Here is a 19,371-nt window from a genome sequence, read left to right as displayed (position 1 = left end):
TGGCCCTCTCTCCCATTCGCTCTTTGGTCCCTACTCTCCCCTTTCCTTGGAGCTCCTCTCGAGTCTCTCGGACCCCGGCCCCCATCCCATTTCCGAGTCTCGGTCTCCGCGTACTCCGTCTCCCCTTTCCTCTCCCGGCTCCCGCCCGGGGTCTCCGCGGCCCGCCCCCTTCTGCCCCGCCCACCTCGAGGCGCCCGCGGCCCAATTAGGCGCCGGCCCCGCCCGCAGCCCCACCCCTCGTGAGCCCAGAGCCGCGCGGAGCGGGCGGGGCGGGGCCCGGCCGAGGGGGTGGTGGCCCCGGCGCCAGGAGGCGGGAGGAGCCAGCGGGGAGGCGGGAGGCGGGAGGCGGGAGGCTGCGGCCGCAGCGCTCAGTCCGGCAGCGCAGCAGGAGGGAGGCGCGAGGCAGGAGTCGGCGGCTGGGCTCCGCAGCGCAGCCAGCGCAGCGCGGCGCCCCGGGCCCGGCCCCATGCCCGCAGCCCCGCCGGACCGCCCTTGAGCGCGGGCGTCTAGCCCGCGCCCCCCGCCCGCCGGCACCATTGCCCCGACGGCGCGGCCGGGCGGCCCGGCGCTCCCCAGGCTCCGCGCGGGCCGAAAGACGCTGCTAGCGGCCGCCGCGGGCGTGGTGATGCTGCTGGTGCTGGTGGTGCTCATCCCTGTGCTGGTGAGCTCGGGCGGCCCGGACGGCCACTATGAGATGCTGGGTACCTGCCGCATGGTGTGCGACCCCTACCCCGCGCGGGGCCCCGGCGCCGGCGCGCGGCCCGACGGCGGCGACGCCCTGAGCGAGCAGAGCGGCGCGCCCCCGCCTTCCACGCTGGTGCAGGGCCCCCAGGGGAAGCCGGGCCGCACTGGCAAGCCCGGCCCTCCGGGGCCTCCCGGGGACCCAGGTCCTCCTGGCCCTGTGGGGCCTCCGGGGGAGAAGGGTGAGCCAGGCAAGCCGGGCCCTCCGGGTCTGCCGGGCGCGGGAGGCAGCGGCGCCATCAGCACGGCCACCTACACCACGGTGCCGCGCGTGGCCTTCTACGCCGGCCTCAAGAACCCCCACGAGGGTTACGAGGTGCTCAAGTTTGACGACGTGGTCACCAACCTAGGCAACAACTACGACGCGGCCAGCGGCAAGTTTACGTGCAACATTCCCGGCACCTACTTTTTCACCTACCATGTCCTCATGCGCGGCGGCGACGGCACCAGTATGTGGGCAGACCTCTGCAAGAATGGCCAGGTGGGCCAGGCGGGGGCATGGGGCTGGCCTGGGGGCAGGGCACCCAGGGAGCCCGGGGCAAATGGGTACCTGATCGGAGTTGGCGAGGGCACCAGGCGGACACAGGTGGAGACCCCACCCTACTGCCCCGCTTGGGCATCACGTGTGGGGATGGTCGGAGCCAGCGGACATCTCCGATCCTCAGTTCCTGGGCTCCCGCTCCAAGACAGACGCTGCTGGGCACCGTCTGGAACGCTGCTGGAAATGCGGGAAACGAACCCAACTAGTCAGAGCGCAGGGCTCACAGGTGCACAGACTTGCCCTGGGGGCTTGCCCCTTGGGAAGTGGATTAGGGCCGACACCAGCGGGCGATAAGGGGAGGGCAAGGATGAGCTCTGGCGCATGGAATAGGGAGAAGCAGCATCCGCGCCCGCGGGCGCCTAGGCGCGTGGCCATGGGCGCACGCGGAGAAAGGTGGCTGCAGGAAATGTTTGGGGCACAAAGGCAAAGGGAGCCCGGTGCTTAGAGCCCTGGCTGCAGTGCGTCCCCTGCTCTCGAGAAGGGACCATTGGGCGGATCTGACACCCTTTGCAAAATCCGGGAGTTGGGAGCTCTTTCCCACTGTAGCAGAGCTGCCCCAACAAGAAGGCAGTCTGGGGGGGAGGGGTAGTTTTTCCTCTTGAGGCGGGGGAGGAAATGGAAACTCCCCCTCCTCTTGGTCTCCCGCTCCAGCCCCTCCTGACTCTGGGGTATGTGGGATCTTCTCCATTCTCTGTCCCCACCTCAGACGCTGGAGCTGGAAAGCGCTGAGTATGTCGGGGACTCTGGTACCGGGACTCGCATGTGCCTGTAGCTCTCCTTGGAATGGCCGACCCCAGGACCAACCTACACCCAGCCCCGCCCCGGGGTGACAATTTTAGCCAGCTATCTTGATACCATCTCCCTTCTCAGTGCTCCCACTCATGGTGGCCTGCGGCCTGGGGGTGTGGTCAGGCCGAGCATTCTCTTGGAAGAAGGGGACCGCTGGTCAGAACTAAAACTGAGCTAGTGGAAGTTGAGGAGGAATCTCCCATGATTGAGATGCAAGACCTTGTTGGAACCCTTCCCACGGCAGCACTGCCCTGAAGCTCTGCCAGCCTGCGGGTCTGCAAGTCTTGGGGGCAGGGACAGGAGCAAGCAGGGAAAGTGAGCAGATAGCCAGCCAGGTTCTTGTAAGTCAGCCCCTCTTCTCTTTCTTCTGCCTGGCTGCTGCCCCCCCCCACCCAACACCTTTTCTCTGGTTTCTGCCTCTCCCCTGCCTCTTTCTTCTATTTTTGTTTCTTATCCATCTCTCTCCTGTGTCTGCCTTTTCCGTCTCTCCCTGGGTTTCTTGCCTCTCCTCCCCGGGTCTAACCCCACTCTTCTCTATTCCTTGTATGTCTCTCTCTCCCACGTGTGTCTATCAGACATCCCTGTGTCTCTCCTCTTTGTCCTTGGTTCCTGACCAAATGGGAGGCCCCAGTATCCAGCAAAGGCTCATTCTGCAGACAGCCCCATGATTCCCCCTATTAATCACCAATAAGGGATGCAGCAATGTCACCTTCATCAATGGAATGTCTTCCTTTCCCAAAGAAGTTTGGGCTGACACAGAGCTGAGGTTTCAAAGGATTGACAGCTTGCCTGGATAGGGAGGCAGTCATCAGGCCACAGGTTGGCCCTAGACCCTGCACCACCTCAGGAAGTCCCCACAGGTCCCCAGAGATGCTGTGTGCTTAGAGTGGGGAACTTGTGTCAGTCACTGGGAGGTAAAACCATCTCAAAAGCTCCTTTTCCATCCATCAGGGGCAGAGTGTTGACAGAGTCTGATGAAGGGGTGCTCACTGGAGATGGGACCACAGGCTAATAGGAAAAAAGGAGGTGACTTTAACTAGGGGTTTCAAAGGCCTAGCACTTAATAGTTACTCAAACCAGCCCCCTCAAAAGAAAACCAGGAGAGGCTGGGCGCAGTGGCTCACGTCTCTAATCCCAGCACTTTGGGAAGCGAAAGCAGGTGGATCAGCTGAGGTCAGGGGTTTGAGGTCAGCCTGGCCAACACGGCGAAACACCATCTCTATTAAAAATACAAAAATTAGCTGGGTGTGATGGTGCATGCCTGTAATCCCAGTTACTCAGGAGGCTGAGGCAAGAGAATCACTTGAACCCAGGAGGTGGAGGTTGCAATGAGGTGAGATCTCACCACTGTACTCTAGCCTGGGCAACAGAGTGAGACTGTCTCAAAAAAAAAAAAGAAAGAAAGAAAGAAAGAAAACCAGGAGAAATAGTGGGGCCTATAGCCCCCTCTCCCATGTCCTTTATGACTTCTTCCAAATTGCCCAAGAGACTCATTTGATCTCACTAGTCATCCCACTTGTTAGTTTTGAGCCCCTACTAGGAGCCAGGTTTGAGGCTTTGTAGGAGTTCAATCCACTTGCCCTCCAAGACCTCATGGCCTATGCAGGGGGAACATTCGTAACGTACAATCACACACCCCAACGAGTACTGTGTTAAAGGTGGGCTGGGAGCCCAATTGATGACTTCGGTCCCCAAATATGTTGGCTGGGAGGGAGTGCTTCAGTAGGGCCTACCCTGGTGCAGACCAACCTGATGCAGGGAAGAAGATGGTGAACCTTGGTCCCCAAGGTGAGGAGATACCACTAGGGAGAAAATAAAAGGTCAAGTGTAGGGGAAAGCCAGCTCAGAGGTGGACGAGGACATTTAAATAAGCAGAGAAAAAAAATGGCAGGACCGGGCAATGGATGCGAACAAAAGAGAGAAGCTTGTATCTCCCGTGACTTCAGAACCCGGGGCCATCCTGAGCACTGCACTTTTTCTTCCTGGCTTCCTGCCTGTAGAGAGGCTTCCAGAATTTCTTTAGGGAGGCAGAGCTGAATCTGGGCTCTGCCTCTTCTCTGGGCAAGTTCGGGATGGGGAGTGCCACCTTCATGCCTGGCACTGAGGCTCCCTCTGTCCTTATCTGAGGCCCACTGGCCCCTGTCCTTAGGGGTAGCCTTGCATCAACACCCCTGATGGCACCAAGTCCTGACCATTAGGATGCGAGGAGCCTGGGGAAAGGACTCTGGGTTGGCAGTGGGGCCCTGGGTGTGGTGAGTTGCCTGCAGCTGCCTCCAAGATCCACAGTTCAGGTGGGTTGGAGAGGACACAAAATTAATAAACTGGGCAGGGGACTTTGTGAGGATGTGCCAGGGCCTGTGGTCAGGGTGCTGCTTATCCAGGGTAGCAGGCTGTGGGGAGGTGAGTATCACCAATGGGCAAGGGGTTTGACAACAGACTCTGACTGCAGCGAGAGGTGCTGGCATATATAAATTCAAGGTGGCGGTATAAAGACCTAAGAAGGCCGGCACGGTGGCTCACTCTTGTAATCCCAGCACTTTGGGAGGCCGAGGCGGGCAGATCACCAGAGGTCAGGAGTTCGAGACCAGCCTGTCCAACATGGTGAAACCCTGTCTCTACTAAAAATACAAAAAAAAAAGAAAAAAAAAAAAAAAAGGCTGGGTGTGGTGGTGGATGCCTGTAATTCCAGCTACTTGGAAGGCTGAGGTAGGAGAATCACTTGAACCTGGGAAGCAGAAGTTGCAGTGAGCTGAGATTGCACCTCTGCACTCCATCCTAGGTGACAGACCGAGACTCTGTCTCAAAAAGGAAAAAGACCTAAGGAGATCAGCCTCTCCCCTGGTGGTGGCAGATGGTCCCCTGGCTATCCTCTCTGGCCCCTATACCTTTCTTTTTTTTTTTTTTTTTTTTTTGAGACGGAGTCTTGCTCTGTCGCCCAGGCTGGAGTGCAGTGGCCGGATCTCAGCTCACTGCAAGCTCCGCCTCCCGGGTTTATGCCATTCTCCTGCCTCAGCCTCCCGAGTAGCTGGGACTACAGGCGTCCGCCACCTCGCCTGGCTAGTTTTTTGTATTTTTTAGTAGAGATGGGGTTTCACCGTGTTAGCCAGGCTGGTCTCGATCTCCTGACCTCGTGATCCGCCTGTCTCGGCCTCCCAAAGTGCTGGGATTACAGGCTTGAGCCACCGCGCCCAGCCTGGCCCCTATACCTTTCACAACACAGAGCACAATGCCTGGCACAGCAGGAATGCAGTAAATATGTGAAAATGCAAGCGTCCCCCATGGGCTACGCTGGCTCCCCTATGGGAGCCACATCTGCACACCCAAGACCCCAGCATTGATCTGAGGGCAGGAACATGTTTCCTGGATACCCTCTCACCCAGTTCCCTTGGTCAGACCATTGCCTCAGTTTCCCCTCCTGGCAGCCCTTGAGGAACTGATTCTGCAGCGCTCCCTCATAACAAGGCCCAAACCTGCTTTCTTGCTTCCTTGGCAACCTCGTTTACCCACACTTCCCCTTGGACCCCAGGAGGAGCTGCAGACCTCAACTGTCTCCAGTCAGGAAGAGAATTGGGACCCCTGGGTTCCAACCCTGGATGCCCCACCATCTAAGGATGGAAGGGCATAAATTCTCTCTGCCTCCATGGATAATTAGGATAATTACGGCAACAATCATGGTGATGAATAAATAATAAACATAAGCATAACAGTTCTGATACAGTCACATCACCAGGAGATTCCTGATGACAGATGACTCTGTTCCAATGGATTTGGCTATTAAGGAGCACACTGTTTTAATGAGTTAAGGCTAAATTAATCTGGGCAATAAAAATAATTGTTATTAGTAGTAATTTATTAGCAAAGATAATGAAATGCGTGTGTAATAATAAATACTACCAGGATTAGGGCTCAGGGAACAATACAGAAGTTGGCTGTTTGCTTTCAGCTCTTCCCTAATAACTCAAAGCCCCATCAAGATCTAAATGTTTTTTTTCTTCATCATCAAAAGACTTTTACAGAGGTGGCAGTGGTGAGGCAAAGTCTTCTCATCCATTTTCTAGACACAGAAACTGAGCTCCTTGGCAGACAGCGTCTCCCCTCTCATTTATTCCCTCCCACCTTTTTTTTTTTTTTTTTTTTTGAGACGGAGTCTCGCTCTGTCGCCCAGGCTGGAGTGCAGTGGCCGGATCTCAGCTCACTGCAAGCTCCGCCTCCCGGGTTCACGCCATTCTCCTGCCTCAGCCTCCCGAGTAGCTGGGACTACAGGCGCCCGCCACATCGCCTGGCTAGTTTTTTTGTATTTTTTTTAGTAGAGACGGAGTTTCACTGTGTTAGCCAGGATGGTCTCGATCTCCTGACCTCGTGATCCGCCCGTCTCGGCCTCCCAAAGTGCTGGGATTACAGGCTTGAGCCACCGCGCCCGGCCTCCCTCCCACCTTTAACTAGACCAGTTTTCCCAGCTAAGCGCACAAAGAGTTTCTTCTCTGGTTGGGAAGAAGAGGTTGAAGGAGAAGAAGGGGTTGGAGATGGGCTTTAAAGGGAGGCCCTCATGCAAATATGTCGGGTCCTTTTCATTGCAGCATCGCGGCTGAGTCAGCAGCTCTGGCACAGCTGACCTGCAGTGCTGCCTCCAGTCCAGGAGAGAGGATGGGCCCCTCCCCTAATTTGGCTTGGTTCTACCCAGACTTCAGCCCTGGAGGGTGGGATGGTGAGCTGCCTTCTGTGAAGGGACAGCAGAGAGAGGGGCCGTGGAGAAACCTGAGAGAACTCCACTCAGTGCAGCCTCCCCACACCACAAGCCACAGTCCTGGAGAGGGCGCTTCTCTTCCAGGTCTCTACCCAGGGTACACTGGAGAGGCCCCGATCCTCAAACTCAGGACTTATGTTTCCATCCCTGTTAGAGGAATGTCTGTAGATCATTTGTTCACCACCACACAATCTCTCTCTCTCTTTTTTTTTGAGACTGAGTCTCACTGTGTCACCCAGGCTGGAGTGCAGTGGCGTGATCTTGGCTCACTGCAGCCTCCATCTTCCAGGTTTAAGTGATTCTGCCTCAGCCTCCCCAGGAACTAGGATTACAGGCATGCGCCACTACACCTAGCTAATTTTTGCATTTTTAGTAGAGATGGGGGTCTCACCGTGTTGGCCAGTCTGGTCTCGAATTCCTGACCTCAAATTTTCCACCAACCTGGGCCTTCCGAAGTGCTGGGATTACATGCGTGAGCCACCGTGCCCAGCCACACACAATCTCTTATGATTATAGTCAGAGCCTCCAAAAGTGACAGCAGGCTCCAAACCCAAATGCTGGTGCTCCCTTGACCCATTATCCTGCCTGTCCCTCCCCATCCCCCATCAAGGCAGGGACCAGCAAGGATGTCACTTCAGACCAAAAATCCCAGAGGGAAGTAGGGCCTGGATTCCCTTCTTCCCACCCAGTTCCTTTCTACCACCCTGAGGTGAGATAGGAGGAGCTACAAGTCCTCTTTGGGTGGGTAGTGACAGGTATATAGCTATAGCTCCATGGAGACTGGCACCCATACTCCTTCTAAGCCCTGGGAGGGGAAAGCATTACCAGGCCTTCTGTCTCACTGCTGCAGCAGGGGAGACTCTGGAATGCATTTCAGACCAAAGACCTGGCCCTGGTTCCAGGATGGTTGCTGACTGGCAGTCTGGCATTGACCCAGCTGCCTGACCTGTGGGGCCAAGGTGTGCCCTTGTGTCCATCCACTGACATACGATCCAGCGGGTGTGGCTGAAACGATGGCATCATTATGAAAGCAGAGAGGAAGGAATGATGAGAGAAGGGAAGGCCCTCCATCCCCTGGAGGTCCAGAGAATTCCTCTTTGCAAGGACCGGCTTCCAGGCTTCCTGGAGGTATTGAGGTTCTGGGCCAGCTGGATGGAAAGCCCTATAGGAGTGAAGGAGGAAGACTCTGCCTTGACTCCCAATTCAGGCCCAGATCAGACCTGCACTAGAAATCCAGGGCTCGTCTCCGCCCCTCTCCTGAAACAAGTTCTGTACGATTGGGAGGGGGCCGGGTGGGATGAGGCGAGGCTGCAGGCCAGGTTTCAGGGTCTGCTGATCCTCCCCGGGACTGCCTCACCTCCCTCCCTTCTCATCCTCCCTCCTCTCTCGCCCTCCCTCCCGTGTCCCCTACCCGCAGGTGCGGGCCAGTGCTATTGCCCAGGACGCGGATCAGAACTATGACTACGCCAGCAACAGCGTGATCCTGCACCTGGACGCCGGCGACGAGGTCTTCATCAAGCTCGATGGAGGCAAAGCACACGGCGGCAACAGCAACAAATACAGCACGTTCTCTGGCTTCATCATCTACTCCGACTGAGCTCCCCGTGTCCCTCCACCCACGTCCCTCACCCCCGCGGGATCCCCTCCGGGCGGGGCAGACGATGACTCGCCCCTGCCCACCCGCTCGCCGCCCGGCCCTCCCCGGCTATGACGCCCCCGGCCCGTGCTCACCACCGCCTGGGCCACAGCTAGGCCCTCCCGCCGGCTCGCTGCAGAGCCGGGCCCAGCGCGCCCTGTCCCCGTGCCCGGGAGCCGGGGTTGACCGCCCCCGCCCGGCCCACGCTATATATTTGTACAATAGGACTGTTTACTGCCCACCTCCGCCTGCCAGCCCACCCCAGCCTGGGGAGAGGTCGCGGCGGCGGGGTTGCTTCCTGCGCTCTGAGATGAGCTGCCCTCGGCTCCCTCCGGGGTGGCGCGCCCAGGGAAAGGGGGAGTTGGGGACTGGATTGCTTCCCAGCACCCTCAGAGCCCCTGCCCGGCTGTGCCCCGTCTGACCAAAGCTATAATAAAAACATTGTCACCCCGCGGGGGTTTCAGTCTGTGCCCTGGGGAGGGTTGAGGGAGGGAACCGCGGACCGTGCCCTCCTCCAGATTAGGAAGGGGTCTGGTGGAAGTTTCTAGGGGAAACCAGGTGCCAGAACTTGAGCTGCTCCAGGAGGAAGTTGCCAAAGGGTCCAATGCCCCCTACAGCCCAAGCGGGCCTGGAAAGCTGGGATGGGAAGCAGCCCAGTTACTTCATCATCTTCCATGGTGGACAAATTCCTTTTTTTTTTTTTTTTTTTTTGAGACCGAGGAGTCTCCCTGTGTCCCCAGGCTGGAGTGCAGTGGCAAGAACTCGGCTCACTGCAACCTTCACCTCCCAGGTTCAAGTGATTCTCCTGCTTCAGCCTCCTGAGTAGCTAGGAATACAGGCGTGCACCACCATGCCCAGCTAATTTTTGTATTTTTAGTAGAGATGGGGTTTCACCATGTTGACCAGGCTGGTCTCAACCTCCTGACCTCGTGATCCACCTGCCTCAGCCTGCCAGAGTGCTGGGATTACAGGTGTGAGCCTCGCTGAAAGTGACATCAGCATTCCACAGGCACAGGTAATCTTTAAACTGGGAGACCTAGGTCCAGCCCTGGGCCACCATGTATGATCCTGGGCAAGTCACTCCTCTCAATTCAATTTAGGATTAATGACAGCCATAGAAAGGAACATCCTTTGGACTAAAGGCTGGTTGACCTAGGTCTATGCACTTGACCTCTGTGCTTTGGTTTCCTCATCAATAAACGTAGGTAAGGAGACCTACCTCACTTGATTGAGGATTAGTGAGGTATATTGTTAAGTGCTCAATAAACATAGCTTTTATTATTTATCTGTAACTGTTGCAAAATGCTTTCAAGTATGCCATCTCGGTGGCTCATGCCTGTAATCCCAGCACTTTGGGAAGCCGAGGTGGGAGGATCACCAAGGTCAGGAGTTTGAGACCAGCCTGGCCAACATGGTGAAAACCTGTCTCTACTGAAAATACAAAAATTAGTTAGGCGTGGTGGCAGGCGCCTGTAATCCCTGCTACTGGGATTGGGAGGCTGAGGCAGAATCGCTGGAATTCTGGAGGCGGAGGTTGTAGTGAGCTGAGATCGCGCCATTGCACTAGGCGGCAGAGCAAGACTCCATCTCAAAAAGAAAAAGAAAGAAAATCCAAGACATACCAAGTCCCCTTACCCCACCACTGCCATCCTCACTTCCTGCAACTAGGGGCCATGTCACACAGGGTATTTCTAGGTAACAACAGCTAATATTGAGAGAGTACCCACTATATGTCAGTTACTATGTAAGAACTTTATAAATATTATCTCATGGATATGTGTGCGGGGGTAGGCAGTAGATCTACAGGAAATTATCTCATGCCCTTTAAAATTATGCTGTTATTTTATCCATTTTAGATGAGGAAACTGAGGCTCAGAGAGGTTAAACAACTTGCCAAGATCACAGAGCTAAAAACAGGCACATGCCAGTATTTGAACCAAAGACCATGCTCTTACCTGGCACACCATATTTCATAGAGTTGGGATCTCCAAAGCAGATCTGAGGATGGCATCAGGGCAGCCTGAGCCCAGCCCTTCCACTCCCACCCCTGCCCTGCAGAGGCCTGATGTATTTACAAGCATCTGCCCTGGGCAGCAGCCATGGGGTGAGACTCTTGGAGAATCCCAAAGCTCTTCATTGAGGAAAGGTCCCATCTGGCCTCCCCTCCCCAGTCTAGCTCAGCTGGAGAGACAGGAAGGAGGGGTGGCCTCCCTCCTGGCCAGGCCTCATGTGTAGACCCTTGTCATTGCTGGCAGACTTGAATGACTTTCTTTATCCTCCCTTCTCTTCCCTACTTCCCCCACTGCCAGCTGTGGCCGTTTAATAAAATTAGTTTAATGCTTGTTCCTTCCCTGTGGGGTCTGGAGATTGAAATCTGCAGGTCCCCACAAACCCAATAAAACCCCTGGCAGGTCTGGCTGGAATGAGAATCTCGGTGGGAAGAGTGATTAGGTTAGAGGGCACTCCTCTGGCCCCCCAGTGCTACCCACAGCCCTGGGTTCTCTAATGGCCATTCAGGCCTGGAATTATCCAGCCACCACACCTGAGGGGCTCCCCACCCTTCCCAGAGGCCACTGGGACTGATCCATGACCTCTGTTAAAAGAAAAACCATGTTAATCTTTTCTGTAGTGCGTGCAGGCTGGCTGACTGGCTGGCCTGGCTTCTTTTCTTTCTAGTAACTTGACAATCCTCATGTCATTTTGAGAGATGGGGCTAACATCTCCATTTTGTAGGTGAAGAAATCATAGTCTGGGCCGGGCGTGGTGGCTCACGCCTGTAATCCCAGCACTTTGGGAGGCCGAGGTGGGCGGATCACAAGGTCAGGAGATCGAGACCACAGTGAAACCCCGTCTCTATTAAAAATACAAAAAATTGGCCGGGCGTGGTGGCGGGCGCCTATAGTCCCAGCTACTCGGGAGGCTGAGGCAGGAGAATGGCGTGAACCCGTGAGTCGGAGCTTGCAGTGAGCCGAGGTTGCACCACTGCACTCCAGCCTGGGGCACAGAGCGAGACTCTGTCTCAAAAAAAAAAAAAAAAGAAAAAAAAAAAAGAAAAGAAATCATAGTCTGAAGAAGATTCGTGACTTGCCCACAGTCATGCAGTAACGCTGTGGCACAACTGGGGCTGGACTGAAACCAAGGACTTTTTTGACCTTTGAAGGGCACCAGGAGTGTCCTGCAGTGCCAGCTTTCCTGCTGCTTGTCACTCAAGCCACATCCCAGTTGCAGGGCAATCTTCTAGGGAAATGCTCCCCATCAAACAGGGGCTCCTCAAGGGCAAATCTATTTTTTTCCTTAGACTTGGGACACCTGAGGGCAAAGACTGTGTCTCCATCATCAGTTTGGGAAGCTTCCTAAAGGTAAGACGCATATCTCCTCCATCAGACTGGGGGCCTCAAAGACAAACACTGCGTTTTCTCTTCAAATCTCAGCTCCTTGAGGGTGAGGTGTGTATCTCCACCCAGACCAGGGATCTGGGGATTCCTTGATGCAAAGACTGGCTTCCATGAGTGGTTCTAAGGGGGTAGATACTGTGCTTTTCCTTTTTCTTTCCTTTTTTTTTTTTTTTTTTTTGAGATAGAGTCTTGCTCGGTCACCCAGGCTGGAGTGCAGTGGCATGATCTCGGCCCACTGCAACCTCTACCTCCAGGGTTCAAGCGATTCTCCTGCCTCAGCCTCCCGAGCAGCTGGGACTACATGTGTGCACCACCATGCCTGGCTAATTTTTGTATTTTTAGTAGAGACGGGATTTCACCATGTTGGCCAGTCTCGTCTTGAACTCCTGGCCTCAAGTGAGCTGCCCATCTCGGCCTCCCAAAGTGCTGGGATTACAGGCATGAGTCACTGTGCCTGGCCGATACTGTGCTTCTTCTATTAAACTAGGACTTTCTGAGAAAGGGACAGTCTCCACCCCCAGACTGGGGGCTGCCTGAAGGAGAGCCTGTCTTCTTATCTAACTGTGAGCACTTTGAGAGCAGAGGCTGTGTCTGTCTTTTCTAGTGGGGGCTCCCTGAAAGCAGGGCATTTGTCTCCTCCTTCTTCAGTCAGGGTTCTTTTCTGGCACAGGAACATTCCAGGGGTCAGGGTTGTGTGGGGGTGGGAAGGTGCCGGACAGACAGAAGGGCATGTCCACTCTGGAGGAGAAGCAACAAACCTCCCCAGGTTGCCTCCCCTTTAGGAAGATGTGTGATTAATTAATGAATAATGTCCCTGCCAGGAGGGGTGTGAGGACGGAGGTGCCCCTGGAGCTCTTCCACACGAGAAATGGCAGGCCATCTTATGCCGAGGCAGCCACCAGCCCTAGGAGCTGGTGCTGCACTGGTTTCTAAGGTTATGAGGACCAGAGGGGGCAGTGGGCCCACTGCTGGGGGCTGCCCTAATTGGATGACTTTGCAGGAAGGCCAGGCAGGTGTGCCTGGCTCTCCACTTCAGCTTGCTACAGACACATCTGCCACGGTGAGGTCTAAGGGTTAATTGCCTCCCTCCTCACTCCTGGTAACCAATATTTCATTTACTGCTTGGAGGGGAGCTGCCCAGAGAATCAATCCTGGACAAGCATCCAGGAGACAGGGGAACTGGGGAGACCCAGGAGCTGTTTCCTGAAGGAGCTCTGAGCATCAGAGGAGGCAGGAGGCGGAGACCCAGAGAAGGCGGCCAATTGCTCAAAGCTGCTCTGGGTCTCATCTGAGTTCTGCTGACCCTGACAACAGCTCCAGGACCCCCAAGGGCTAGAAGAAAGTTCCAGGGGTCCAGAGGCCGCACTACCCTAGCTAGCTGTGTTGTTGCCCATGCCCTGGTTCCTTCTGCATTTATTTATGTGGATGCCCTCCAGACAAAACTGTAGCAGGTTAGATGCTGTTATTAAGGTTATTTTCACACATGAAAACCGTATATTTGAAAAGCGGAACTGAAGGTGTGAGTTCCTCACTCCCTTCTAGGTAATAAACCTTAAAATCCTACAAATGAGGTGATAATAAAGTGGAAGTGAAAAGTCTACACATGTTTGGAACTGGAAGGGATTGGAAGGGATACTAAGAGGGGGCAGATGGGGGCTGGAGAAAGGGGCCAGAGGGCTACCTACCCCATGCTCTCCATGCATTTGTGCCATCTGCCAAAATTGAGAATCAATGCCACAGAATGGCCACTCCCCTTACGCAGCTTAGAAACACTAAGACGCAGAGAGGAAGCCAAAGTTGACTGGGTTGGTTCAGGGCAGAGTTAGAAAAGGAGAGAGCAGGACCCAGTAGACACGCAAGAAGTGAAGACAGAAGAACTAGGTTCGGCCGGGTGCAGTGGCTCACACCTGTAATCCCAGCACTTTGGGAGACCAAGGCAGGTGGATCACTTGAGGTCAGGAGTTCGAGACCAGCCTGGCCAACATGGTGAAACCCTGTCTCTACTAAAAATGCATAAATTGGCCGGGCGCGGTGGCTCAAGCCTGTAATCCCAGCACTTTGGGAGGCCGAGATGGGTGGATCACGAGGTCAGGAGACCGAGACCATCCTGACTAACACAGTGAAACCCCATCTCTACTAAAAAAATACAAAAAAACTAGCCGGGCGAGGTGGCAGGCGCCTATAGTCCCAGCTACTTGGGAGGCTGAGGCAGGAGAATGGCGTAAACCCGGGAGGCGGAGCTTGCAGTGAGCTGAGATCCGGCCACTACACTCCAGCCTGGGCGGCAGAGCGAGACTCCACCTCAAAAAAAAAAAATAAATAAATAAATACATAAATTAGCTGAGCATGGTGGTACACATCTGTAATTCCAGCTACTTCGGAGGCTGAGGCAGAAAAATTGCTTGAACCTGGCAGGAGGCAGAGGTTGCAGTGAGCCAAGATCGTGCCATTGTACTACAGCCTGGGCAACAGAGCAAGACCCTGTCTCACAAAAAAAAAAAAAAAAAAAAAAGGCCAGGCACAGTGGCTTGTGCCCGTGATCCAGCACTTTGGGAGGCCAAGGCAGGTGGATCACCTGAGGTCAGGAGTTTGAGACCAGCCTGGTCAACATGGTGAAACCCTGTCTCTACTAAAAATACAAAAAACTAGCCGGGCATGGTGATGGTTGCCTGTAATCCTAGCTACTCGGGAGGCTGAGGCAGGAGAATCGCTTGAACCTGGGAGACAGAGGTTGCAGTGAGCCGAAATTGCGCCATTGCACTCCAGCCTGGGCAACAAGAGTAAAACTCCGTCTCAAAAAAAAAAAAAAGAAAGAAAGAAAGAAAAAGGAAAAAAAAATGAAAAAAGAAATAACCCAGATTGGGAATGATTATATGTGGGATTTTAGAAAGAAAGCAAGCTAAGTGTGGTGGCTCACGCCTGTAATCCCAGCACTTCGTGAGGCTCAGACGGGAGGATCACTTGAAGCCAGGAATTTGAGACCAGCCTGGATGGCAAAGCAAGATCTCATCTCTACAAAAAAGTTATTTAAATTAACCAGGCATGGTGGCACAAGCCTGTATTCTCAGCTCGTCAGGAGTCTGAGGTGAGAGGATCACTTTAGTCCAGGAGTTTGAGGCTGCAGTGAGCTATCATAGTGCCACTACACCCCAACCTGGATGACAGCTAGATTCTGTTTAAAATAAAAATAAAAATGAAAAAGAAAGAAAGAAACTACCCAGAGAGCAGCTTCTTCAGGGGATGAGGCTCCTGCTCTTCCAAGATGATGAAAGTAAAATTTGAGGGCTCCTTCCCAGGCCCTCGAGGCACAGGCCTTTGCTCCTTGAGTGGTAAGCACTGGTCCGAACTAGGAAAACTGCCTGGGCTAGGATAGTTACAGACCTCTCCCTGCCTGACCAGAGACAGATATGTGTCTGCTAGGCCCTTGCCTACTCTGTTGCCTGCAGAATGCCTACTCATTCTTTTTGTTGTTGTTGTTGTTTGTCGTTGAGATGGAGTCTCGTGCTGTCGCCCAGGCTGGAGTACAATGGTGCAGTCTCGGCTCACAGCAACCTCCACCTCTCGGGTTCAAGTGATTCTCCTGCCTCAGCCTTGTGAGTAGCTGGGATTACAGGTGCCCGCCACCACGCCCAGCTAATTTTTGTATTTTTAGTAGAGATGGGGTTTCACCAGGTTAGCCAGGCTGGACTCGAACTCCTGACCTCAGGGGATCCACCAGCCTCGGCCTCCCAAAGTGCGCCACTGCGCCCAGCCAGGCCTGTTCATTCTTTAAAGCCCAGGCCTACTGCCTGCTCTTTCATGAAGCCTTTTTGCACTTCCCCAGCAGGTCTCTCTCCAAAGCCTCCAAAGCCTCCAAGGCTAGACTGAGAGCATCTTCCCAGTAGGGCTGTCTCACTCAGTACTGTAACACTGTGCCGGCCAGATAATGGCCATTCTACCATAAGAGTGGTTGTTTCACCATCTCTCACTCTCCTTAAACTTTCACCTTTCTCTGCTGTGATGGATGCTGCGATGCACACTGCCCAGGTCTCCTTCAGAACTGAAGGATCTAGTCCCCAAGCTCCGGAGACTGCTGCCAGCAGATGGCTCTCAGCTACCAGCCCCCTTTCAGGATTTCCCCTGCTGATGTGAGCTGCCTTCCTCAATGTCCTGCCCCTTTCTCAGAGCAGCCTGCTTCCCATAACTGATGAGCATGGGTTTTATCTGCCGGGCCCTCCACCCCCTACTCAGGGCAGCTCTGAAGTGTCTTCCCTACTTCAGAGTTCCCAGTTCAACTTCTCCCTCTGCCCAATCCTGTTTCCTTCTCTTCCACAGGTATTAATTTGGCCAGGTGCAGTGGCTCATGCCTGTAATCTTAACACTTTGGGAGGCCAAGGTGGGAGGATTGCTTGAGTCCAGAAGTTTGAGACCAGCCTCTGAGACATAGTGAGATCCCTGTCTCAAAAAAAAAAAAAAAAAAAAAAAAAAACAACAACTAGCCAGGCATGATGGTGTGTGCCATATGGTGGGACTATATGGTATGGTCCCAGCTATTTAGGAGGCTGACGTGGGAGGATCACTTGGGCCTGGAAGTTCAAGGCTACACTGAGCAATCATTACTGCACTCCAGTCTGGGCAGTAGAGCGAGACCCTGGCACAAAACAAAACAAAGGTGTTAATTCCAAGAGCACTCTCCAATAAACTTCCTGCACCCTGATCTCTGTCCCAGGGTCTCTCTACAGAGGACTCAACCTGTGAGATCTACCCCAGTCTCATTTATTCACTGATTCTTTCAGTCAATATCTATTGAATACATGCAGATAGATAGATTTGCAGGCCCAGCAGCAAGGGCAGGAGATAGAGTGTAAAGGTGCCTACCCAATGGGCGATCACATGTCCTACCCCACAGAGAAGACAGAAGTCACAAGAGAGAACCTCACTCCAACAACTTTCCACCATAAAATCACAAACTTCCCTGCACCTGTGCCCCTCCTCTTCTCCTTTCTTGTTTTCATGGAAGATGCTCTGTCTGTATCCTGTGCCCTCCTGCCAGGGTGACAAGCTTGCCATTGTTTGTCCAGGACTGTTCCAGTTTAAAACTGAAAGTCCTGTGAAATCCCTCAGTCCTAGCCAGATAAGTTGGGATGGTTGAAAAAGATTGGCAGAAGTCTCCAACCTTTTTGGGGACTTCACTTAATTGATAACCACATCTCTTGATATATATATTTGAGACATGGTATTGCTCTGTTGCCCAGGCTGGAGTAAAGTGGCATGATTATACCTTACTGAAGCCTCCAATTTCTGGGCTCAAATGATCCTCCTGCCTCAGCCTCCCAAGTAGCTGGGACTGCAGGGCATGTGCCACTATACCAGGCTAATTTTTCTTTTTCTAAAAAAATATTTTTTTCTTCCACAACCAAGGTATAACATACAGTAATTTTTTTTTTCAGAGATGGGTGTCTCACTATATTGCCTAGGCTGGTCTCTATCTCCTAGCCTCAAGCAAGTCTCCTGCCTTGGCCTCTCAAAGTGCTGGAATTATAGCCATGAACCATCACATTCAGCCTAGCTGCTCATTCTATATTGGCACCTTCCCATCATCATTTAAAACTCTCCTATCCCTAAAACTCCTCCCTTGAGGCCAGGCGCAGTGGCTCACACCTGTAATCCCAGCACTCTGGGAGGCTGAGGCGGGTGGATCACCTGAGGTCAGAAGTTCAAGACCAGTCTGACCAACATGGAGAAACCCCGTCTCTACTAAAAATACAAAATTAGCCAGGCATGCTGGCGCATGCCTGTAATCCCAGCTACTCAGGAGGCTGAGGCAGGAGAATCTCTTGAACCCGGAAGGCAGAGATTGCAGTGAGCCGAGATCTTGCCATTGTACTCTAGTCTGGGCAATAAGAGCGAAACTCTGTTTCAAAAAAAAAAAAAAAATCCTCCCTTGACCCCACCCCGCTTACAGCTACTACTTCATTTCTCTGCTCCCCTTAACAGCCAAATTACCTTAAGAGTTGTTACAACATCCTCATATCCCACTGTCATTTGGCTGTTGCCACTCCTCTGAACCTGCTCCTGTCAAGGGCACCCTAGGCCAGGCATCATGGCTCATGTCTGTAATCCCAGCATTTTGGGAGGCAGAGGTAGGCGTATGGCTTGCACTCAGGAGTTCAAGACCAGCCTGGGCAACATGGTGAAACCTCCATCTCTTAAAAAAAAAAAAAATTAGCCAGGCACGGTGGTGTGCACCTATGGTCCCAGCTACTTGGGAGGCTCAAGTGGGAGAATCACTTGAGTCCAGGAGGTGGAGACTGTAGTGAGCTGAGATCATGCCACTGCACTCCAGCCTGGATGACAGAGTGAGATCCTGTCTCAAAAAAAAAAAAAAAAAAAAAAAAGGCCACCCATGACCTCTTGTTGTTAAACCAAGTGGATACTTGATTCAAGGAGCTTTTAAAATTGGTCTATAGCCAAAGTAGGCCAGGCGCGGTGGCTCATGCCTGTAATCCCAGCACTTTGGGAGGCTGAGCTGGGCAAATCACGAGGTCAGGAGTTCAAGACCACCCTGGCCAATATGGTGAAACCTTGTCTCTACTAAAACTACAAAAATTAGCCGGGTGTGGTGGTTCGTGCCTGTAGTCTCAGCTATTTGGGAGGCTGAGGCAGGATAATCACTTGAACCCAGGAGGCAGAGGTTGCAGTGAGCTGAAATTGTGCCACTGCACTCTAGCCTGGATGAAAGAGCCAGACTCCATTTCAAAACAAAACAAAACGGGGCCAGGCGCGGTGGCTCACACCTGTAATCCCAGCACTTTAGGAGGCCGAAGCAGGCAGATCATGAGGACAGGAGATTGAGACCATCCTGGCTAACACAGTGAAACCCCGTCTCTACTAAAAATACAAAAAGTAGCCAGGCGTGGTGGCACACGCCTGTAGTCCCAGCTACTTAGGAGGCTGAAGCAGGAGAATCGCTTGAACCTGGGAGGCGGAGGTTGCAGTGAGTTGAGATCGCGCCACTGCACTCCAGCCTGGGTGACAGAGCGAGACTATCTCAAAAAAATAAAGAAATAAATTAAAAATAAACAAAACAAAACAAAACAAAAAAACACGAAGTAGCTAACGCCGTACCATGGTGCAAACGCTCTGCAATGATAAAGGTACAGGTGGGAGGATGGGAGGATGTGCCTTCCCTCTGCTTCCTTTGAGCACCTGGGGTCGGTGGTCTCAGAAATCACAGGTAGTGGGATGTCCACACACCTTGCAAGAAGACAGAGCCTGCTGCCTTTCACACCCCCAATCACATCAGCCTAGAATCACCTTCTGCCTCCACACAAGAAAACAAATTCTGCACCCAGTCCTCAAGTTAGGGTTCTAGGCCTTGAAATTCTTGTTAGGCCAATTCCAAACCAAGCTCCCCTTATCAGCATCTGTGGTATAGGCCCCAGAAATTTTCCATTTGTGTTCAGTAAGGCGGGCCTGGCCAGGCCCTACCAAGACCTCTCAGCACTATTGGGCAAGGCTGACCCTCTCACCTGTAAGACTGTCT

The 19,371-nt window shown here is 53.5% G+C and overlaps 1 protein-coding gene and 1 long non-coding RNA gene across 2 annotated transcripts; one reads left to right on the top strand and one right to left on the bottom strand.

The window, feature by feature from the left end:
* Nucleotides 1-370: 370 nt before the first annotated feature.
* On the top strand, nt 371-8,904 carry C1QL1 (complement C1q like 1). Its single transcript, XM_003913189.3, has 2 exons — nt 371-1,222; nt 8,233-8,904. Exons 1-2 carry the CDS (start codon nt 626-628, stop codon nt 8,410-8,412), a joined length of 777 nt encoding a protein of 258 aa, XP_003913238.1. The 5' UTR covers nt 371-625; the 3' UTR covers nt 8,413-8,904.
* LOC110741627 lies at nt 6,448-17,218 on the bottom strand. Its single transcript, XR_002518163.2, has 3 exons — nt 16,766-17,218; nt 11,432-11,433; nt 6,448-6,493 (listed from the first exon to the last, which is right to left on the bottom strand). It is a non-coding gene; the product is annotated as an uncharacterized LOC110741627 (long non-coding RNA).
* Nucleotides 17,219-19,371: the final 2,153 nt, after the last annotated feature.

This window comes from Papio anubis, chromosome 17, assembly GCF_008728515.1.
Source record: "Papio anubis isolate 15944 chromosome 17, Panubis1.0, whole genome shotgun sequence".
In the NCBI taxonomy this organism is placed as follows: domain Eukaryota; kingdom Metazoa; phylum Chordata; class Mammalia; order Primates; family Cercopithecidae; genus Papio; species Papio anubis.
The sequence above is the reverse complement of the archived record's forward strand: the minus strand, read 5'-3'. Positions and strand labels throughout refer to the sequence as shown.

What these genes read in the sequence shown, in the direction of transcription:
- C1QL1 (XM_003913189.3), top strand. Translation starts at nt 626, where the DNA reads ATGCTGCTGGTGCTGGTGGTGCTCATCCCTGTGCTGGTGAGCTCGGGC. An exon ending in ACCTCTGCAAGAATGGCCAG is followed by an intron (nt 1,223 to 8,232) that starts GTGGGCCAGGCG and finishes CCCTACCCGCAG; the next exon opens with GTGCGGGCCAGTGCTATTGC.